The 24,224-nt window shown below is 42.0% G+C and overlaps 1 protein-coding gene and 1 long non-coding RNA gene across 2 annotated transcripts in view; one reads left to right on the top strand and one right to left on the bottom strand.

The window, feature by feature from the left end:
- The window catches only part of LOC131429122 (uncharacterized), a 58,346-nt gene extending 34,839 nt beyond the window's left edge, over positions 1-23,507 (bottom strand). The window contains exons 1-7 of the mRNA XM_058593169.1: positions 23,150-23,507; positions 22,819-23,051; positions 22,580-22,710; positions 22,132-22,466; positions 2,581-2,795; positions 2,322-2,510; positions 2,021-2,254 (exon numbers count right to left, since the gene is read on the bottom strand). Of these exons, the coding sequence (XP_058449152.1) occupies positions 2,021-2,254; positions 2,322-2,510; positions 2,581-2,795; positions 22,132-22,466; positions 22,580-22,710; positions 22,819-23,051; positions 23,150-23,213 (1,401 nt within the window). The 5' untranslated portion in view covers positions 23,214-23,507. The remainder of the gene's footprint in view (positions 1-2,020; positions 2,255-2,321; positions 2,511-2,580; positions 2,796-22,131; positions 22,467-22,579; positions 22,711-22,818; positions 23,052-23,149) is intronic.
- On the top strand, positions 12,250-12,775 carry LOC131427490 (uncharacterized). The gene is made up of 3 exons (XR_009229276.1): positions 12,250-12,353; positions 12,462-12,588; positions 12,644-12,775. It is a non-coding gene; the product is annotated as an uncharacterized LOC131427490 (long non-coding RNA).
- Positions 23,508-24,224: the final 717 nt, after the last annotated feature.

Raw genomic sequence — 24,224 nt, 5'->3', positions numbered from 1 at the left:
TTTACACTTTTCTCTAACCACTTGTGCAGTTTTTTTATTCGTTTTCATTAGTTTGTTTCAAAACGCGTGGACTTTCAGCAGAACAACATCGAAAAATTGTATACACAGGTGCACAGAACGCGAACTGTCACTGAGAAAGATAGCAAAAATGGAAGGAATAAGTGAAAAAGCCGTGCGAAATGCAATCAGGAAGTTCGGTGAGGATAACACCTTTGAAGATAAACCGAAAACGGATCGAAAAAAAGGGCCTGCTAACCCTCAGTTGGATAAACGTATACTGAAGGCGTTCGAGCAAAAGAAGGAGGTTTCAGTTCGGGATGTGGCTAAAAAAGTGGGCACTTCGAAGATAAATGTTTTTCGTGCTAGAAAAATGTTTAAATCTTCGAACTTATAGGAAGCCAAAACGTAGTCCGAAACAAGAAGCATTGATCAGGCCGAGGGTTCGAAAGCTGTACAATACGATTCTTGCTGGAAATTTGAACTGCATTATCATGGACGACGAAACCTATGTGAAACTCGATTACAAATCCTTGCCGGGACCACAATATTATACGGTGCGGGAAGGGCAAGTGTTAAACTAGTCCGAGACATTGATTGAAGTCGAAAAATTTGGTAAGAAAGCTATGGTCTGGCAAGCAATTTGTAGCTGCGGTAAGATTTCGAGACCCTTCATCACCAATGCTTCAATGAACAGCGAAATATACATCAAGGAATGTCTACAAAAACGACTTCTACCCATGATTCGAAGCCACAAGGATCCTGTTGTCATCTAGCCAGATCTTGCTTCTTGCCTTTATCGTATCAAAGAACGCTCACTGGCAACCCTTCACACGATTGAATCAGTGCCATCAAAGAGAGACGGATATCATCGCAACAACAAAAACCCGGCATGGCGCATTTAACATAGAATAGACGCCAGAGCGAGAGCGAATTTCTCTCGATGACATTTCTGAGAATCAAAGGTTAGCACGCTGCTGTGGGGATCCTCTCTGAAGCAACAAACGGTCGCTTATTCTCGTTTCGCGATCCGATTTTATACAGGCAGTTGATAATTGCGATAGAATCATTTTACTATTTCCGCTTGTTCTAACTATGTGCATATAACTTTTATATAAGTTCTGTCTATGAAAATGTATGTGATTTCTCCACACAAGGGTTTTCAAATATTGCAACCTCTTATGAGAATCATCAGGTCGAATCATCGATTCGATTTTCTGCGATAATTGCCAACTTGCAATTCTCTCTTGGTAAATTCCACACAGTAACAATCATTATCTGACTGTAATTTTTTTACGGGCCGTGAAATACTCAGATTATGAAGTGGAGCGAAGAAATGTAGCAAAATTCTCTCACGGTTCATGCATTGAGAGACTCGAGTGTTGTATACAATATAGATAGCAATATAGCAGCTTCTGTCAAATTTCGGCAATCACCAACACTGGTTGTAGTCTAATATTATCACTATATCGAATAAAATTTGAATATCCAACACTTTACTTTATTATTTACAGCGAAATCAAAGTGCGTCCATACTTTCTGGGACAGTCTTTATACTCGGTTTTTAGTTGAAAATTAATTATTTCACATGAAAAATCATTCAGGAGCATGAAAATAGATTATCTACTTGACAAATGGCACAAAATTTAGTCTCATAAATCACAATGATGATTTTTAAGATCTTTAACTGCTTGGTTTTATTGCAAAAAATGTGTCTGATCGGTTCGACTGTTAATGAAAGAATGAGATAAAACTGAAATAAAGAACGATGACAGAAGTACAGATCGATTTTTGATGACAGATAAGACTAATGGTTCGAAATTCCCCATGGTAAAAAAATTCTAACTGATCAGAGAGAAAGGATTCTTCGATATTCTTGTTAAGATTGTCGGGGTCATATGAGGCAGGTCATCATACAGAATAACCAATCTATAAAAAAAACTACATTTTCCGAAGAAACCACTTCATTATGAGAATGAATTTATTAGTACAGTTTCAAATTGTGACGTGACTTCTAATAAACATTCACCCTGGGCTTACTGTCGGTCTGTTTATCTTCTACCACAACCAAATTCTTGCCTTTCGTCTCCGGAACCAGGAACACTATTATCAGGACAGCAATCCCACACACGGCGGCCGAGATCCAAACCGTACCATGGATTTGTACATTTTCCAGTAGAATGGGAAAAGCTTTCACCATTATGAAAGCAAAAAAGCACAACAACACCATACTGACGGTACTGCCGATGCTACGCAGCTGTAAAATCAAGTCCGAAACGTGAGTGCAAATGATGCCCAATTATTCTATCTGATGCGCCACACACCTTGGGGGGTAAGATTTCCGGTAGAATGAAAAATGGTACATTCGTGATGCCGAGTGCGGCGGTGTAGATGGTAGTTGTTAGACATAGCACCGGTACCCAGGCCCAGTCACTGGAGGCGGAAAAGTACGAGTGCAGTCCAAGAATGCCGAGAGATACTCCGACGCCGATAGTCGAAATCAACAGGAAGATCTGCAAATAAGGCAAACACAGCACGGTACATTTACCGGATTAACATTTGGCTTTGATCTGCAGTTAATACTTTCCGACCGGCCTTATCGATGATTGCAAATGAGGTCAGGTTGCCACAGATGTTTATCAACGCAAGCAGAATTAGCACGTACTTCGGTTCCATGGACGATCCTGACGCCTGCAGGATGGTTCCGGCGTAGGTTAGTATGGCAAAAATGCCGCTGAATTGGTTCAGTGCCATCACAAATATGCCAATGGAAAGACCACGAATTGCGGCTGGTGTTGCTGGAGATAGATTTATGCGTCATGATTTTACAATGTATAGTAGATTATTTATTCATTCACTAACTGATTTCTCTGGAGAAATCATATCTCACTTCCAATTCTAATTAAAATTTGCATCGAGTTAGTGTTGGATTATTGTGTCTATTTTACCGGTGAGAATGGTTAAAGTTCATGGAATGTTACATGTTTTTTTTTCATAAGCTTCTTTCATAGTATTTAATCCTTTTTTACTAGTAGCTGATAGTTGTAGTTGACATTCTAATTGAATGGCTAACAATGCAGCTATATAGGGGAGATATCAAGGTAGATTAATGAACTCATCCTAAATTTTGAAAATGATACCATTAACCAATTCGGTTACTTAGATTCTTGATAAAGAAATTTGTTTCTTTTTATGATCAAAGAGATTTTTTCGTATCGTATTTTTATGAATTAAACAACTGCTTTTCTTTCAAATTGGTTCACATTTATTCAGATTATTCGCGTTTAAGTTGATTTTTTATTAGAAGTGTCCATAACATTACTGATATTATTCATTGAAGATAAGAGTGAGTGCCAGCAGGTATTATTTTTATCTCATCCTCAAAGGATTTAACATCTAAAATCTCTTCAGAATCGTGGATCGGATGTATCAGTCTGGTTATAAAGAATCTTTCTATTCAAATTATGTGTTATATATTAAAAACCGCCTATTGGAATGATATTCAGGTGTGTGCAATGACCCCATAAATTAGCTGAATATAAGCGCTAGAGATTTGGAAATAATTGGTAAGAAATGAGCCATTGGAGGTACTCTTGAGCATTACCCATTATGCTATGCACGTTCTTCTGATAGTGATATTTAATTATAGACTGTCAAAAAACGGGTTACCACATGAGCTGAAGTTAAGAAACATTGAAGAGAAAGTCGAAAGAACTTATTTGAAAACACAAAGTAAAGTCTTGGTATTATACTCGAGTAGTGGAATTTGACCTTCTGTTGCAACAGACTTTGCAGCCGATTCACAGTATACAGAACCATTGCATGGCTGTTGCTACGATCCTACTGACACTAAAAATCCTTACAGGTCAGGGCTCAAACATACAACTACTGGTTTGTTGAACCAGTGCCCTATGCATTGAACTGCCAACCCGGGATATTTATAAACACGGAAATTAGAAATTCGGCACCACCCGCCATGTTTACGGGAAATTGCTCCATCTGATTACCATTTGATCCGAGCAGCACTTCGAAATCTCCAGAATGACTCGAAAATTTGATCGAATTATTAATCGAGTCTAAAGAAAAAGGACTTTACCAAGTTTTGCTTCTTCAGGTGGCAAAAAGTTGTGGATAATGATGGATAATAATAATTTGAATAGCGAAACTTTGCAAAGGATTACCATGTAAATTTATATTTTTTTTCGTTATTTTCATACAATAAGTTTAATTATATTGTATTTTCTATATTCTGTATAGTTTCAGTCAAATCTGTTTATTTATTAAAGAATGATTAGTTTTGTCGTGAAAGTGACGTAAAATTTCATTTTAAAATAACTTCCAGAATCATATAGAAAGGATATGTAACCACTGTGAAAATCAACTTTTGAACCGAGGTCCGGAAATCTGATTGTCATATACCATTCGGATCAGTTCGTCGTTGTATATGTGTGTGTGTGTGTGTGAGAGAGAGAGAGAGAGAGAGAGAGAGAGAGATCCGAGATGGCTGAACCGATATTCACAAAATTAGACTCAAATGAAAGATACTGCTGTCCCATAGAATCTTTTTAAATTAGCTATGGACCAAACTTCTAGTTCAGAAATTAGAGGGTGATGAGTGTTCGAAATTTCAAGCCGTCGTATAGTGCGACGAGACAAAAGAGGGAAAAATTCTTCCAAATTGGACTTAAAACTGTTACAATTTGTAAGCCTAGTAAGTTACTGACCATACGAACCGATTTCGGCTTTTTTTTATTCAATAATATAATATATTTTTAGGCACACTGCTTAAGCTCTAAGATGCCAAGGGTATTTTATAATCTTAATTAACGACTAACTTAAAACTAGAATAGTATCATTAGATTATGTCGTCTTTGATTTTCTAGAATCCATTGTATGTTGCATGGGTCTTCCAGATGGCGCTATCTATGGCCGTTTCCTTTCGGTTCGTGTGGGTCCGCGGGAAACACCCCCAGGCTACGAAGGCCCGGCGGGTGGCCCGCATTCTGGTCATCGACTGGAGCGTAGAACCGTAGGCGGTGATGGTGATGTTACGGAAGAGAATGAAAAAAAAGAAGTAAATATTGTGGAAACCGAGGTAAAAAGGGGGTATGGAAACACAATGTCTGAAAACTACAAAGGTCTAATTAGTTGCCATCGAGATGGAGAAGAGACGGAGAAAGGGGGAACGAATAGTTAGTGACAAAAAAAAAGATCTTGTTAGTTCCAATGAAGACAGGGACGGGGATCGAGAGAATCGGGCGGATGTTAGTGTCGAACCTGTAGGTGAAGATTATACTTTCAGAGCGAGGTATATCAGATTACACTTGGATATTAATGTGTTTAAGGTACTGATATATGAGAAACATATATGAACTATCCCGACTCGCCATCACATCTCGGACCGGAACCTCAGGTGGTCTACCTCGGGCCCTAAGGGATTCCAGTAGCTTCGACCTGGCGTCGCGATACTCTACGCACGACCACACGACATGCTCGATGTCCTGATAACCCTCGCCACAGGTGCAGAGACCGCTCTCCGTGAGTCCAATACGCCGGAGATGTGCGTTGAATGTGTAGTGGCTTGACATGAGTCGAGACATCACACGAATGAAATCGCGACTCACGTTCATCCCCCTGAACCAAGGTTTCGTCGATATTTTGGGAACAATGGAGTATAGCCATCGTCCCAGTTCGTCATTGCTCCATGATGTTTGCCAACTTTCGAGTGTCCTCTGACGAGAAATGCTAAAAAATTCATTGAAGCAGATTGGGAACGTGCCATTTGAGCCAATTTGTTCTGAAGGATATTAAATAAGACCGACCAGATAAAGTTCTCAAGTGTTCCCATATTTTCCCCAGATAATATGGGGGAGACTTTCCTCGCTTCATTGAACGGAGAGCTTCTATTGAACTTAAACTATCCGTGACAATGAAGTAATGGTCTTTGGGTAAATTTTCAATGATCTCAAGAGTATACTGAATAGCAGCTAATTCTGCGACGTAGACTGAAGCCGGATCACTGAGTTTGTACGAAGCGGTGATGTTTTTATCGAAGATACCAAAGCCTGTGGATCCGTTGAGATTTGACCCATCAGAGTAAAACATCCTTTCACAGTCAACTGCTCTGAATTTATAATAAAAAATATTAGGGATCACTTGAGGGCGTACGTGATCCTGAATCCCACGAATCTCTTCTCTCATGGATGTGTCGAAAAACACAGTAGAATCAGAAGTATCCAAGAAATGAGCACGGTTGGAAACAAACGAAGAAGGATTAATATTCTGAGCCATGTAATCAAAATACAAGGACATAAAACGGGTCTGAGAATTGAGCTCGACAAGCCTTTCGAAGTTTTCAATCACCGTCGGATTCAAGACATTGCATCGAATCAGCAATCGATATGAGAGATCCCAGAATCGGTTTTTAAGTGGTATAACGCCCGCCAGCACTTCGAGACTCATCGTATGAGTCGACTGCATGCAACCCAAGGCTATGCGCAAGCAACGATACTGAATTCTTTCCAGCTTGATGAAATGGGTGTTCGCCGCGGATCGGAAGCAAAATCATCCGTATTCCATCACGGACAATATCGTTGTTTGGTAAAGCCTGATCAAGTCTCCTGGGTGAGCACCCCACCAAGTTCCGGTTATTGTGCGAAGAAAATTAATTCTCTGCTGGCATTTTTGTTTCAGATACCTAATGTGACATCCCCACGTGCCTTTGGAGTCGAACCAGACCCCGAGATATTTAAATGTGAAGGCCTGAGCTATGGTTTCACCCCTTAGTTGAAGCTGTAATTGTGCTGGTTCTCGCTTCCTTGAAAATACAACCAGCTCAGTTTTCTCCGTAGAGAACTCGATACCCATTTGAAAAGCCCATGTCGACAAGTTGTCGAGGGTATCTTGCAATGGTCCTTGGAGATCGGCAGCTTTGGGTCCTATAATAGACACAACGCTGTCGTCGGCAAGTTGTCTTAGCGTGCAAGATGTGTTGATACATTCATCAATATTGCTTACGTAAAAATTGTATAAAAGGGGGCTTAAACATGAGCCCTGAGGAAGACCCATGTAACTGAATCGTATTGTCGACAAATCCTCCTGCGCAAAATGCATATGTTTCTCGGACAATAGATTATACAAAAAGTTATTCAAAACTGGTGAAAGACCATGCATATGCAACTTCTCAGATAGGATATGTATTGAAACTGAGTCGAAAGCCCCCTTGATATCTAGGAAGACTGATGCCATTTGTTCTTTACGGGCAAATGTCATTTGAATTTCGGTTGAGAGCAACGCAAGACAATCGTTCGTTCCTTTGCCCCGGCGAAAACCAAATTGTGTATCTGAAAGCAAGCCATTGGTCTCGACCCAATTGTCTAGGCGGAAGAGAATCATTTTTTCAAACAATTTCCGGATACAGGAAAGCATAGCAATCGGCCGATACGAATTGTGGTCGGAAGCTGGTTTCTCTGGTTTTTTAATGGCGATAACCCTCACTTGTCTCCAGTCATGTGGGACAATATTACCCTCAAGAAACTTGTAGAATAGATTCAACAAGCGCCTTTTGGCAGGGTCAGGCAGATTTTTCAACAAGTTGAATTTGATTCTGTCTAGCCCCGGGGCTTTATTGTTACACGAGAAGAGTGCAAGAGAAAACTCTACCATCGAAAACAGTGTTTCGTTTGTATTCGCTGTCGCGACACGGGAGATCTTCTGGTCCGGAACAGAGTCGGGACACACTTTTTTAGCGAAATCGAATATCCAGCGGTTAGAATATTCCTCGCTTTCGTTCGTGGTGTTTCGATTGCGCATTCGTCGGGCTGTGTTCCAAAGAGTGCTCATCGATGTTTCTTTTGTTAATCCGTCAACGAAACGGCGCCAGTATCCGCATTTCTTTGCTTTAATTAGGTTCTTCATTTGCATGTCTAACGCCGCGTAATTCCGATAATTATCAGGTGTTCCGTTTTTTCTGAAAATGATATACGCTGCAGATTTTTTAGCGTTTAACTCTGAGCACTCTTTGTCCCACCACGGGTTGGGAGGACGGATGTTAGTTTTCGCGCCCGGTACACGTTTCGTCTGAACTTGAATCGCGGTTCCGAGAATCAAGCCAGCCAAAAACGTGTACTCTTCCTCCGGAGGAAGTTCTTGTGTTGATTCTATTTCTCAGATATAGAGTTTGCATAGCTTTTCCAATCAATATTTCGTGTGAGGTCATACAAAACATTGATTGTCTTCGATGGTCTTAATCCGCTGGCGATTGAGATGACGATAGGCAAATGATCGCTACCGTGGGGATCAGGGATTACCTTCCACGTGCAATCCAACCGTAGCGATGTCGAGCAAATGGAAAGATCCAGCGCACTTTGTCTTGCTGGTGGATTCCGTGTCATTTCTCCCGTATTTAAAATTGTCATATTGAAGTTATCGCAAAGGTCATAGATCAGAGTTGATCTGTTGTCATCCTGAAGACAGCCCCATCCCGTACCATGAGAGTTGAAGTCTCCTAAAACTAACGTAGGTGTAGGAAGGAGCTCCATCGATTTCGGCTTTATCAGTCCCCGGAATCTGGCTCCGAAAGTATCGGAAATAATATTCGAAAATTCCAAAATGGAATTTTTCTCCGCAACGTCTCAACCGAATTTTTCAAACTTAGATTAAAATGAAAGCCCTTATGGTCATTTAAAGAATTTCTGAATTTGATCCGGATCTGGATTCCAGTATTGGAATTAAAGGGTGAGAGACGATACAAAAAAGGAAACATTCTACTAACTTGGGCCAAAACTTCCAATTTGTAGGTCCCTGGAACCCGATTATGAAAGCAATGTAAATTTTGGTCCGAAATTCCTAAGCAATACACATTCACATTCCTCCGTGACTTTATTTTAATGATTAAATAGAACCAAAATGTCAACATTTGAACAAACAATAAATGTAGTTATTTTCCGAATTCTGACCCAGCGGTACAAAAAGCGAGACTTTTTTGATTTGGCTCAAATTTGAACGGGAGAAAAATCGGCGATCGAATAACAAGTCGAGATCGATAAAATAAAAGCGTTCCGTATAGCATGGGAGGTTGTAAGGATAGCTCCAAGAATAGCGAAGCGAAGAAATTTATGCTTTATAGTTTCGATGCGTTGAATGTCGAGTTGATAGAAGGGGGCCTAGACGTTAAAAACGTTTTCAAGAATAGAACGTACAAGTGCGCAATCTAGTGCCTATAGGTAATATATGTTTTAAAGTTCTTTGTTACACGAAAATGGGAGGAAATGACTTAAAAGTCGTAGAGATTTTGTATTCGGCATGATCTTTGAAATTAAGTTTAGAATCGATCTGGACTTATAAACTGTTGACGGTCGATTCTCGCTTTAGGACAGTTTGGAAGACAGCGTAGTTACAATGTTACAACGGTTGTGCGTTTGCGAGTAAAAGAAATTATGGAATTTTTTATGGGTCCAATACATGGGTTTAATATTTTATTGAGGTCGCACCATTTAAAGAAAACATTTTTGCAGGAATCTGGTGTCATCCAGGCAATGTATCAAAAGGTTTAAAACGTTTAAATAGAGTAATAATTAGAAGGATCCGAGATGAGTACCTTGAGCTACCCCGGAGTTTACTCGGAAAGGTGAGGTCCCCAATTTTAGCTATCATACTACGACCAATCAGAAACGACTGTTTTAATCCACCTAAAGACTGTCCCAGAATGTATGAACGCAACCAAAAACTGCTGCCATTTCGCAATGGTTCAGAATCTGTCAATTTTTATGGCTGAGTTCTGTTGTTTACACTTTTCTCTAACCATTTGAACAGTTGTTTATTCGTTTTCATTAGTTTGTTTCAAAATGCGTGAATTTTCAGCAGAACAACGTCGAAAAATTGTGTACAAATGGTGCACAGAACGCGGACTGTCACCGAGAAAGATTGCAAAGGAAGGAGTAAGTGAAAAAGTCGTGCAAAATGCAATCAGGAAGTTCGGTGGGGATAAACAGAAAACGGGTCGAAAAAAAAGGTCCTGCTAACCTTCAGTTGGATAAACGTATACTGAAGGCGTTCGAGCAAAAGAAGAAGGTTTCAGCAAAAGAAGGAGGTTTCAGCAAAAGAAGGAGAGATGTGGCCAAAAAAAGTGGGCACTTCGAAGTCAAATGTTCTTCGTGCTATAGAACGTTTGAATCTTCAAACCTATAAGAAGCAGAAACAACCAAAACGTAGTCCTAAACAAGAAGCATCGATCAGGCCGAGGGTTCGGAAGCTGTACAATACGATTCTTGCTGGAAATTTGAACTGCATAATCATGGACGACGAAACCTACGTGAAACTCGATTACAAATCCTTGCCGGGACCACAATATTATACGGTACGAGAAGGGCAAGTGTTAAACCAGTCCAAGACATCGTTTGAAGTCGAAAAATTTGGTAAGAAAGCTATGGTCTGGCAAGCAATTTGTAGCTGCGGTAAGATTTCGAAACCCTTCATCACCACTGCTTCAATGAACAGCGAAATATACATCAAGGAATGTTTACAAAAACGACTTCTACCCATGATTCGAAGCCAGAAGGATCCTGTTGACTTCTGGCCCGATCTTGCTTCTTGCCACTACTCGAAATCAACGGTAGAATGGTATACTACCAAAAATGTCACTTTCGTCCCAAAAGACATGAAATCACCAAATTGCCCACAACTTGGACCAATTTAGAAATTTTGGGCATTAACGAAGGCACATCTTAGGAAACATGTCTCGGCAGCAGAAACCATTCAACAGTTCGAAAAAGATTGGAAAAAAGTGTCAAAACTTGTCACCAAGAAGTCTGTACGGAATTTAATGAGGAACGTTCGCAAGAAGGTGCGCCAGCTAGTCTACTATGGCTAAGTAGCAAATGTTGAGAATAATATTCTGTTGTTGTAGTCTAATATTATCAGTATATCGAATAAAATTTGAATATCTAACACTTGTGAGTTATTTACAGCGAAATCAAAGTGCGTCCATACTTTCTGGGACAGTCTTTAGTGAAGTAATGATGCCTTTCTCATATATAATATTGTGGTATTCTATTCAAAATTTTTCTGTTCGATTTTTTAGAGAAACCAAGGTGTGTGGGTCGAATCGACATTCTATTCGCCACACTTCTGGGAACACTCCCATCGTCGACTTAACAGCTTCGTACAGGGCGCAAGCCAACGAAGCGCCATCATTACCCAACCGAGTGTTTAACAGGTAAGACGTATCCGACTCACAAGCAGTGCCAGCGATGGGTGATTTCCTAATGGCCGTTTTAGCAATTCACATTGGCGACAGTGACAGGCCTTTTTGCAGTTTTCCAAGAATTGCTAAATAATAATGATACACTGTCATCATTGAATTTTATTTGAATACGAACCATTGGGAAATCACCCATCATATAGAAATTTCCACAATTTAAAGATTAATACAAAATGGCTACCGAACGAAAGGAATTGCGCAGTTAGTTTTGTAGTGCAAATTGAATGTGCAATTTGAAAGGATGTGTCGAGAGGACCGTTTGTGCAAAGCGAGTTGAGAGGACCGCAAATAAAATGCGTGTTGAGAGGACCGCGAATAAAATGCGTGTTGAGAGAACCGCGAATAAAATGCGTGTTGAGAGGACTGCGAATAAAATGCGTGTTGAGAGGACCGCGAATAGAATGCGTGTTGAGAGGACCGCGAATAAAATGCATGTCGAGATGACCGCGATTAAATGATATGCGCAGTCCAATCTCGCAGATGATTTTCGATTATCAGGATAAATAGGAAATTTTTCGTTCGGTAGACCAAAGAGACCAATTATGCTCAGTCCTGAGAAACGACTTAAAAAACGTATCCACAATACATAATGCTTGATTCTAATGTTTCAGATTGTTGCCACAGTTCTATTAAGCTAAATTGCGTCTTTGTATTATTGGTCTCTGTTACGGATATGGTACAGAGCAAAAGACTAGTGTGTCTGTTCGATACAAGTGACTTTATTCAACTGACTGGAGAGGGAGAAATATTGTATTGAATATAGGTGAGAACAAATTTAGCGTGTGTGAGAACCCGACTAATAACTAATGTAACATCCTCTTCTCATTTTAAAAATAAAAATTAATCATCTATAACATAGTCTTCATACTTGCTCGGAAGTTTTCTCTCACGTTTCGGTCTGTACGTCGCATCTGTGGTCTGCTTGTTCGATTTGTTGGTGGTGACCGCAGCACCCTTGCTGCCCCTGCCGTGTGTCATCTCGGGTGCATCAGCTGATTTGTTGACAACGGGAGTTGCCACTGGTGTTGTTTTCTCGTTTGGTTCAATCGCAGTAGACGGCGGCGGAATCAATTGCAGTCCAGGTGTTGCGTCAATGGTAGGTGTTGTGCTGTCACTGTTTTGTGGTGAACTAGCTGGAATCGAGACGAGAGGGCTTGATTCTGGTTCATTACGCGGCTTGATGTTCACCAGATCTCTCCGGTAGCAAGAACCGTCAACGTCCACCACATACGATCGGTCGCTCAGCTTCTCGTTAATCGTTCCTGGTGTCCAGAACTTGTTGCTTTCCGGATGTGCTTGTACGTAAACAGGCGTTCCAGTTTGCAGTGCAGGTAGGTTGCGAGACTTTCGATCGTAGTAGTACTTCACCTTCCTCTTGTTTTCCAGGATTGTTTCCGGGACATTTTGCACAATTCGAGGACCGTATTTTTTCATCGAGGCTGGAACTCCGCTTCTTGTGTTGCGTGAAAACAATCTGCTCACCGGGCTGCTGCCTATCTTGTTCGGGATGTTCCTCCAGTGAAGTAAAACATACCAAATGTCTTGATTGGTTTCTTCTGCCTTTTGTAGCAACCGCTTCGCGATTTTGACGGCTGCTTCCGCTTTCCCGTTCCCTTGTTGATGGTGTGGGGAAGAAGTCGAGTGCTTGAAGTCCCATTTGGTCGCCATCTGCTTCATTTCCTCGTTCACGAAGTTGGTCCCATTGTCCGTGACGACGATCTGCGGAATTCCGTGTCGAGAAAAGTTCTTTTTACAGGTTTCAACTAGACTTCTGGCGGACATGTCTTTGAGAATGTCCAGCTCAATGTAATCAGAGTAATGATCCACTGTTACAAGGAACTGGTGTTTCTTGCCACGGTAGGAGGCGAAAAACACATCCATGGAAACGATTTGCCACGGGTAGACTGGAACAGGGTGACTCTGCATCGATGGTTTCTGCTGACTTGGCGAAAATTTGGCGCAGATAGTACATTCCTTTACCACATCCGTAATCTGCGCACTCATTCCCGGACAGAAAATGTTTTCTCGTGCGAGCTTTAGGGTTGCTTCGATGCCGTTGTGGCTCACGTGTACTTTGTCGATCATAGACCGCTGCAGGACTGACGGGATCAGAATCCGATCGTTCCTGAACACCAGTCCATCTTGTGTAGACAGCTCGCTCCGATACTTGAAGTAAACTTTGACGGCAGTCGGCACCCGGTCAATGGTATTGGGCCAACCATTTCGGATGTAATCCATCACTGCTTGCAGAGCTGCATCTTGCTTGGTGGCCTCCATGATACCACTCAAACAGCTGTCGGAGATACTCAAGTAGCCACTCACGTTGTAATCTTCCAGCTGCTGAAAGACTTTGTAGATGTTCAACTTTTGATATTCGTTGCGTGCAGCTGGGTCATCATAAGGGGCGCGAGAGATCGCGTCTGCCACGATGTTTTCTTTTCCGGTGACGAACTTCAGTTTTAACTGGTAGCGCTGCAAGTTCAGGAGCATATGCTGCAACCTCTTCGGAGCTGTTAACAGTGGCTTGTTGAATATGTTGATCAGAGGCTTGTGATCGGTCTTTACCGTAGTGCAGGGATTTCCCACGATCAGTTGATCGAAGCGCACGCACGCGAAAAGAATTGCCAGTAACTCCTTCTCTATTTGGGCGTAATTCTTCTCCGTGTTTGTCAGCGTCCTCGATGCATAGCCGACGATACCATCCTTTTGGAAGATGGCCACTCCGAGTCCGAAGCAGCTTGCGTCGCACTCGATTGTCAGCGGCTCACGCACATCGTAATACCGCAGGGTCGTGATATCGGACACTAGGGATTTTACAATAGAGAACTCTTCATCCTCAGCTTTAGTCCATTGCCATGGCACCTTTTCGGAGATCAAACGACGGAGTTTCGAGAATGTGGCACTCAGGTTTGGAATGAACCGGCTGAGATACGTGACCATCCCAATGAATCGATGCAGTTCCGTTCGATTCGCTGGGACCGGGTAGTTCTTAATGGTCGAAATCTTTGTGACGTCTGGCTGCAATCCTTCGTTCGAGAGAATATGTCCGTAAAATTTAACGGAAGGCTTACAAAGTTTGAGCTTAGATTTGTTTAATTTGACATTGCTTTGTTTTAGACGTTCGAGCAGCTTTTCGAGGTTGACGTTGTGGTCCCGAAGTGCTTCCTCAATAGTTGTGCCCCGACCGTACACCAGGACATCGTCGGCCAGGCACTCCACACCATTCAACCCCTGGATGATCTCTTGCAATTTGGATTGAAATATTTCGGGGGCTGAAGATATGCCAAATGGAAGTCTCAGCCACCTGTAGCGGCCGAATGGGGTCCAGAATGACGTCAGCTTGCTGCTTGGTTCATCCAGTACTACGTGCCAGAAACCTTTCCGTGCATCCACCGTCGAGAATACCTTCGCCTGGCCCAACTCAGGCAGAATTTCATCCAGCGTTACGAATTGTAGATTGGGTCTTTTTAACGCCTTATTTAACGGAATAGGATCCAAGCAAATCCGAATCGACTCGGAGCCTGGAATACCACGTTTCACAAGGAGAATATTACTCACCCAGTCGGTGTGATGATATTCCCTCGTAATGATTCCGTCTTTCTGCAGTTGGTCAAGTTCGGCTTTCAGCTTCGGTCGCAGAGCAATCGGCACTCGGCGGGGCTGCTGTATCACCGGCGTAATACTCTCGTCGATTTCCAAAGTGACTTCTCCGTTCATTATCCCATAGCCACGGAAAACGTCACTGAACTTATCGACGATTTTTTCGGCTTCGATGCGATATATCTGCAGCACATTTGGGTCTTCTAGTGCCGGATGAGCTGGTACCACGTTGACGGAGTTGCAGAACTTAACCAGGCCAAACGTTGTGCAAACCTTCAGAGATAGTAGTGGTCTGTGGTTGACGTCGACGACCTGCAAAACCAGCAAGTACTTCTTCTTCTGGCGTTTACAGGGAAGTTTAACTTGGCCAAGGACAGTGATTGTTCCCCCACCGAATGCTTGGAGTTTGTACGGTGACGGGAGCAACTCTGGATCTGATTCTCCGGTTAGTTTGCACAACCAGTCGTAGCCGATCAAGCTGGTATTGGCACCTGTGTCCAGCTCGCATTTCACTCTTCTCCACTTGCTATTCACCTTCAGAGATATTTCCGCCAGGACGTTTCCTCCTTTCTTCGAGTTGTCGAAAATTTTGCCAATTTCACCGACTTCCGAGTCTTCCGACTGGTCACTATCCTCATCGCTCGAGTCGCTGTCCTCGGATGTGTCGTCATTTACTTTCTTCACTCGGCGCGTACGGTTGCGTTTCGACGAATTCGCTGGATTCTTTCGGCAAACTTTTTCGAAGTGGTTCTTCCCAGAGCACAGCTTACATTTTTTTCCGAAAGCTGGGCAAGAACCTTTAATGAACGAATGCCATTCCCCACAGAACTTGCACAGACGAGCCTTCGAGGATGAAGCTTTTAGCTTGTTCACTTCCGGTACTTTGTCAGATGAGAGAGAGACTGGACGTGCTTCGCCGTAATCTCCTCCACACGGCACAGATCTATCGCCTTCGGTGACGTCAGATCGGCCATCGTGAGCATTTTTGAACGAAGATGTGGCCATTTGTTGGATGTGGCCAGCTTGTAGGTGATCATCTCCGCTAGTAGTGCTCCAAACTTCGCCGGCTTTGCCAACGACTTCAAACGGGCCGTGTAATCGTCAATGCTCTCCGTAGCTGCTTGGCTGGCCGTGAAGAAATCCAGTCGATCTACGATAATGTTTCTGGTACGCGTCACTTTGGCCTTGATAGCTGCCAGCACATCCTCCGGTGTTCTTCTGTCCGCTTCGGTAAGGTCGAAATTGCAGAACTTTTTCAGTGCTTCCGTGCCGACGACTGACAATAAGAAGCTAACCTTTTTCGCATTGTCTGCCGGAGGCCACGCGTCCATGCCCACTGCTGTGGCAAAATTTTTCCAGTTGTCCTCGAAGAATGAAAAATTTTCATCCATGTCACCTTCAAGGCACAATGGCGGAGGAAGCGGCACATTTTGGGGCCCAGGTGCTACCGCCGGGGGCTCTCCCTGCTGGCGAATCAGCTTCTCGAATAGCTTATTTTGGTGTTCCAACAGCTTTGCTAGCTCCTCCATTTTGGATGATTCGCGAAGAAAGTTTAAATCGCTTTCTTTATTACGTACAACGCGATCTCGGATGTTTAATGACCGACGATTACGAACGTTTTACTTTTCGAACTTTATGTCGCGAGTGCTTCTGACACCATGTTACGGATATGGTACAGAGCAAAAGACTAGTGTGTCTGTTCGATACAAGTGACTTTATTCAACTGACTGGAGAGGGAGAAATATTGTATTGAATATAGGTGAGAACAAATTTAGCGTGTGTGAGAACCCGACTAATAACTAATGTAACAGTCTCAAAAATACAGAAAAAGGTAGAATGTCATCTCCAGGAAGATATGTGCGTGCTCCATCTGCTACTCCAGGTGTTGATTCGGATAAGCTTATCCATGAAGGAACGTACGTACGTGCTCCTTCCGTTCATCAAGTCGAAGAAGAGCAGTTTGGCGATGTTGAACACCAATTCGCACACTATTCGGTCATTGCTCCTGACTGTCAACTGGTATTAGAAGATCGAGTAAAGGAATTGGAGAATATAATCAGAGAAATCTCAAAATGCAACAACACACAGAGAGTATCAAATTCACCTCCCGTTCAAGTCGTCTCTTCACGTACCATTTCTGATGCTAATGCGGAAAGTGCCATCCGTTGGGATAGCATTACACCGTTTCCGAAAAACGTCCCAGCCACCAAGATGTGGGAGACGTGGACTTGTTTCATCGAGGATTTCGAGATAGCAGCATCATTGTCGAACATCAAGAACCCGAAGCGTCGGGTAGATTTATTGTTGTTATCCATGGGTGAAGAGCTTAAAAGCATAGTCCGTGCTGCAAAACTGCGACCGCATCTAGAAGATGAATGTTTTTATGAAAATTTCATCAGGAATATTGATCAGTATCTAAAGTCCATGACTGATCCGGCAGCCGAACACGAAAGTTTCTCAATCATGCATCAAGAAGACGGAGAGTCTGCTGTTAATTTCCATGCTCGATTGACAAGAAAGGTTCAACTGTGTGGCTATAGTCCCGATGATCAGGACCGCTTTGTTCGTACTCAACTTTTAAGAGGACTGCGGAATCAAGACATCAGGAAAACTGCTCGAACATATGGCCATGACACGAATTTCATCGTGCAATCGGCAACTCGGGCCGAAGCGTTTCAAGCGGAGTTGGCATCGTCTGTGATTGAGTCCAATGTGTTATCTGCCAGCAATAGTCGGTATAACAATACACGAAATCAATTCAATCGTAAAGCGGAAGACCAACGAAGGTTTGCAATCTCAGCTAAGAAGTTCAATTCAGACAGAACGACATTCTATGGTAACAGAATCCTACGACGAGATCAAACAAGTCGCCGCAATAGATGTTCTAGATGTTTTCGCGCATTACATAGAGGTACTGAATGTCCGGCAAAGCATAAGACTTGCAACTTGTGTGGGTTAATGGGTCACTTCGCGGCAGCTTGTCGCGAGCGTCGTGTGAACGTCGTAAAAGACGATGGTCCTCCACGTGACATACCCATAAAGAACGACCATGAACAGGTAAAAGACTAACCTACAAATAAATATGTAATATAACGAAAGATATTATATATGCATACATACATGACTTTTTTTCTTTTTCGAACTGTCCCTTATAGCAAATCAATGCTCTTTCGCTTCAAGACGTTTTAATTGACTGTAGAGTTGACTCGTCTACCCCGATACAATTTTTAATAGATTCTGGAGCAGATGCAAATGTATTGGGAGGCGCAGACTGGGATATTTTGAAAGCACAATTTCAAGAAGGGAAAGTTGAACTTGGTCCTCTAGTGGGAACCATGAATCGGAATCTACAAGCTTATGCATCGAATGAACCAATGCGTGTCGAATATGCTTTTACGGCAGCAATTGAAGTAGTTGACTGCTCAAAACCAAAAGTCATTGCTGATTTTCTCGTAGTAAGAGCAGGTAAACGATCCTTGCTTGGAAGGAGTACTGCCAGTGACATGAAGCTTCTGAAGATAGGAGATACAGTCAATACATTTGAATCAACAATATTCCCTAAAATGCCCGGTGTCAAAGTTAGGTTCAGCATCGACCACTCAATCTCCCCAGTGCGCAATGCCTATTATAATATTCCAGCTGCATATCGTGACGGCGCACGTCAAAGACTTGAGGAGATGGAGATACGAGGAATAATTGAAAAAGTTACAACCGCACCCCAATGGATTAGTGGTATGTCCGCAGTTCCAAAAGGAAAAAATGATTTCCGTTTAGTGGTTAATATGAGGGCTCCAAACAAAGCCATTAAACGGGAATATTTTAGGATGCCAACAATTGACGAAATGAGAATCAAGTTACACGGTGCCAAGTTTTTCTCCAAGCTGGACCTCTCAAATGCATACTATCACCTCGAGCTAGGCGAGGAATCGCGTGATCTAACGACCTTTCTTTCGGAAAACGGAATGTACCGCTTCACTCGCTTGATGTTTGGAGTGAATTGCGTACCAGAAGTGTTTCAGAGGGAGATGACACGCATTCTCAAAGACATCAAAAACAAAATAGTCTACATAGATGACGTGTTGATTTTCTCTGATAACATTGATGACCTAAGGAAAACAGTTTCACAAGTGTTGCAAATTCTAAGAACAAATAATCTTTCATTAAATAGTGCCAAATGCGAATTTGATCAAACCAGTATTAAATTTTTAGGTCATAAGTTGAATGAACATGGTTTTCATATTGAAGAATCGAAAATAGGAGATATTCGGAAATTCAGACAACCAAACACTGCATCTGAGTTGAGAAGTTTCTTAGGCCTTGCTTCGTTTGTAAGTCCTTACATAAAAAATTTCGCAGATATATCCAGTCCACTGTGGGCTGTAGCGTCAACACAAAAGTGGAATTGGGGAAAGGAACAAGAAAGAGCCTTCGAGCTTATCAAAGATCGCATCATTCACTCTACGGTGTCTCTTGGCTATTTTTCAGAGTTTGACCGAACCTATCTGTATTCAGATGCTTCTCCGCGTGCTTTAGGAGCCGTGTTGGTTCAACAGAACAAAGATGGTGCATATCGTATAATCAGCTTCGCTTCAAAGTCACTGACCACTACGGAGAGGAAATATGCTCAAAACCAGCGAGAAGCATTGAGTGCCGTGTGGGCAGTTGAGCATTTCTCCTACTTCCTGCTCGGGAGACATTTCGTACTACGCACAGACGCTCAAGGGATGGCGTTCATTCTTAGAAGGGCACGCGAGGAATCGAAAAGAGCTTTGACACGAGCAGATGGTTGGGCTTTACGTCTAAGTCCGTATGATTATGACATAGAATATATTAGAGGTCATGAGAATATTGCGGACCCTTCATCGCGGCTGTACGATGGAGAAGACGAAGCTTTTAATGAAGAAGAAAGCCCTTGGGAAATACGACAATCGGAGTCACAGCTCTTCGAGTTCCTAACCGAAGAAGAAATACGAGAGTCAACAAAGAAAGACGACATTCTCCAGTTGGTAATTTGCTCACTTGACATGAAGAAGTGGCCGAAAGCTGTCCTTAGGTTTAAATCTATAGCACATGATCTATGTTATGAAGATGGAATTTTAATTAAAAATGGATGCGCAGTGATACCTCATGAGCTTCGAGAAAAGGCACTAAAAATAGCTCACTCTGGACATCCATTGGAAGCCAAACTTAAAAGCATTTTAAGAAGACGAGTATGGTGGCCAGGAATGGCAAAAGATGCGGAGAATTGGGTGAAATCATGCGCTGCTTGTGCGATTACCGGGAAGCCAGAACGACCAACTCCTATGCATAGATCATTCGCGCCCAAAGCTGTTTGGGATACGGTCGCAATTGATTTCAATGGGCCTTATTTAAAATTTGGTAGCATTTCAATACTAGTGCTGATAGACTTGAGATCTAGATTTGCTATAGCACGTCCTGTAAAGTCAATTAAATTTGAACACACTAGAGCGGTTCTTGAAACAATTTTCGAAAGGGAAGGTTTCCCAAGAGCTATAAAGTCTGACAATGGACCTCCATTCAATGGCGAAGATTACGCACGCTGTTGCTCTGAACGAGGCATTCAAGTTTTAGTTTCTACGCCATTTTTTCCACAGCAAAACGGCTTAGTAGAAGGGTTTATGAAAGTCGTAAACAAGGCCATGTGTGCCGCAGTATCTACTGGCACTAACTACCAGAAAGAATTGCAAGCTGCAGTTCAAGCTTATAACGCTGCAGATCACACTATAACAAAGGTGCCCCCCGAGGAAGCCATGACAGGCCGGAAAATCAAGCGTGGATTGCCACTTCTAGAACGGGGAAAGTCTGATCACAACGAAAAAAATCTAGAAGCTCGAGATCGAGAAGCAAAATTACAGTCAAAGCAACGAGAAGATATTCGGCGTGGCGCTAAAGTCTGCAAAATAAAACCTGGTGATACGGTGATCGTCGAACGTCAATCGAGAGCCAAGGGTGACAGTAGATTTGGCATTGAACGATATGTCGTATCCGAAGAAAGGAACGGGAGTTTGGTCCTTTGCGGTTCCAACGGGCAGCAACTTCGTCGTCACGTTTCCCAGATAAAAAAGGTCCACGAATGGCGGCCGCTTGAGTCAGCTAGTAAGCAGGAATCGGCTAGCAAACAGGAATCTAGGTCACATATGAACTCTTCCCCCGATGGTGAGAATCTCCAACGCTCAACGAGAAGAAAAAGAACTCCATCCTATTTGTCGGAATATGTGCATGTAACCGAGCAAGCTTCGAACAATCTGCCGGGAAATTTTATAAGAAAATCGTAGGAATTTTGTTAGAAAATCTTAGTTTATCGCAAAAGTTGTGAGGAAATCGTTGGCTACAGCAAAGTCGCTTACTTGAAATAGAACAGATCTTGAATTATTGCTGAATAACAATTCTTTCAATTCTTGTTGAACTTCTTGATCGAAAATACACCTTCCTGCTTCGAGCTATACATGGAAAATGATTTGTTACTCGCGGTTTGGGATAGTATGTCAAACGATAAGATCATGACATCCTGTTTTTTTTTTCATAGCGATATAATGTTGTTATACTACTTGTGTACCCATTACAAGCTTATATGCCAACATTCTTTTTGTTTTTTGTGGAGAAGAAGGAGGATGTGTGGGTCGAATCGACATTCTATTCGCCACACTTCTGGGAACACTCTCATCGTCGACTTAACAGCTTCGTACAGGGCGCAAGCCAACGAAGCGCCATCATTACCCAACCGAGTGTTTAACAGGTAAGACGTATCCGACTCACAAGCAGTGCCAGCGATGGGTGATTTCCTAATGGCCGTTTTAGCAATTCACACAAGGGATTGTTTGTGCATTAACTATTACAACATACAGAATGAAACAGTACTTTGCTCGCTTAGGCCATCCTTAAGGAAACGAAGTGAGTTCACTATTATTTGCACTTCCGGCACCGGAATCCAAGAACCGGCATAATCGATGTCGATTCGTACGTACCAACTAACATGACGTACAAACTCTACTAGTTTTTATTCATATTTTGAAGATTTTATACAATTTTACCATCGTACTCTAAACGACTATTTAAATTTTTGTTGTATCCGAAAATATGCAGTAATTTTTGATAGGTCCAAAAGACCTTTCATTTAACACTTAGATTGATAATAACGATTTTATATACAGTTTAGAATTTTTTTTTACGTGTTTTGTTTCGCCAGTTTAAGTACATTAGAATATTTTCCAAAACTCTTCAACAATTGATGACCAGTAAAAATGCATACTTACTAAAATCGGCGAATGTCAAACTCTGCTTGCCCTGTTCAGTCTTGGTGAATGCTTTCAAACTTTCGAACTCATGTTCGAAATCCAACGTCTTGCTCGTCCTGTCCGGAATGTTCCGATAAAACATAAGCGATTTTTCCGCTTCGTCTATTTTTCCTTTCCGCAGTAAACAATATGGCGTCTCCGGCAGTAAAGCAACTAGTCCGAGGAAGGCGACCGGCAGACAGATCATAACTTTCGGTATCGTGTAGTACGCTAGGTAGTTTCCAGTGGTGTACGAGGCCAGAATGCCAAAGTTTATGTGCAGGATCGTTAACGAACCGAGCGTTCCTCGAATCCTGAGGAAGAAAAGGCAATACCAGAAATAAGCAAAATTTAAAAACGCGATAAATCAAAAACGAAATTGGCTCACATTGCCCACTACTGAGAGCAGCTGCGACCGACAACGTACTTTCTATCGGCAATATCCGCCACAAATAGCGGTAGGATGCTACAGATTCCACCCCCGGTAAGTCCGGACATGACCCGCGCAACGTAAATGTAGTACACGTTGTCGCCCACCAGCAGAAGAGTCCACAGAATCTGTTGGAATAACAACAAACGGTTAAAATCCTATGAGCAATTCAATTAGGTTATTGAGGTTCATTTCCGTGTCTTTTTTTTTTTTTGCTACCACAACAAAATACGTACCAGATGAGGAACGGCAAGCAATAGTAGTCCCACTTTTTTGCCAAAATACGTATGAATCAGAGCGAATAGGATAGTCCCCGTCATTCCACCGATGCACAGACAGGATCCCACCCACGACGCCTGTTCCACTGTGATGGAGCCGCTCGCGAGGGGTGTATCGGTTGACTGCAGGAGCGGGATAATTGGGGCCGTCCATCCCACCGTGACACCGTACCCGATACTTATTAGATGAACTGATGGAAGGAAATAGTAAGTCAATAGTTCATCAGAGATATTTTCCGGTCTGGGCTAAATTTGCAAGGCGGTTGTTGTTTCTTTGTTATTTTTATACCCGAAAGCATTGCCTTGAGTTGATGACGGTACTCTTGGGAGAAAAATTTGGCATCGTTTGCCATCAACAGATGTGATGTTTTGATTGCTGTTGCACTAAATTCACGTTTTCACTTCGGAAAATATCGTATTTCTCCTGCTGGTATAAAGTATTTAATTTTCACCAACATCTACGGGAAGAACAGAACAGTTATCTAACACTTTACAGCTAGTGCCGATGCATACTCGCTCGAAGATTGTCCAACTATGAACGACTCGCGCATGCATTAATCAATAATATTGAAATTGCACACAAGATCGCACGCTATTTCAGCGGGGCAGTAAGCTATTCGATAGTTTTTCTAGCAAGAAAATGTTTAGTCATTACGCTATTAGTCTAAAGCCTTTCCCTAGATTTTAATAAAATGCAATAATCAACGTAATGATGACTTTCTTGTGTGTTCGGATAATTAATGTATGATATGATGTGTTAAAATGACTTGATAATAACAGCATCATTTCTCCTCACGACTGACAGTTGATGATAATTCTAGAAGCACAGTATGAATGAACTTGATTTATTACTTCTTTTATAATGTTATATTGCGACTAGGGCAACCACCTCATCATCAGTTTTCCCCAAGAGTTTTTTTTCTCGTGTGGGTAAAGGAAGGGAGTCAATCTAGCTGACAAATATATTTTTCTCATTAATATAGAATAATTCTTTTTATCTCTTTTATTATACTTTGTAGTCACGATAAGAGCGCAGCTATATTTACTTATATTTTCTCAGATAACTCTCATATAATTCCTAACAACATTTGGAAGTTTTCTTTAAAGGGTGTAACCGGGTTTTAATACTTTCAAAACTGCCGCCAAACAGAAAAAAACCTGTTTTAATCCACTTAGTGGTGTAATGATGCCTGTCTCATATCAATCATACTATCATATATAATACTGTGATATTCTTCAAAATAATTTTCTTCAATTCTTGAAAGAATATCCGAAATTGGCTTGTTTGACCGTCTACTGATAAAAACTATCAATTGGAGAAGATTTGAGGTCGATTTAGAATACTTTTTACGGTGTTTCGCTTT

This window comes from Malaya genurostris, chromosome 2, assembly GCF_030247185.1.
Source record: "Malaya genurostris strain Urasoe2022 chromosome 2, Malgen_1.1, whole genome shotgun sequence".
In the NCBI taxonomy this organism is placed as follows: Eukaryota; Metazoa; Arthropoda; class Insecta; order Diptera; family Culicidae; genus Malaya; species Malaya genurostris.
The sequence above is the reverse complement of the archived record's forward strand: the minus strand, read 5'-3'. Positions and strand labels throughout refer to the sequence as shown.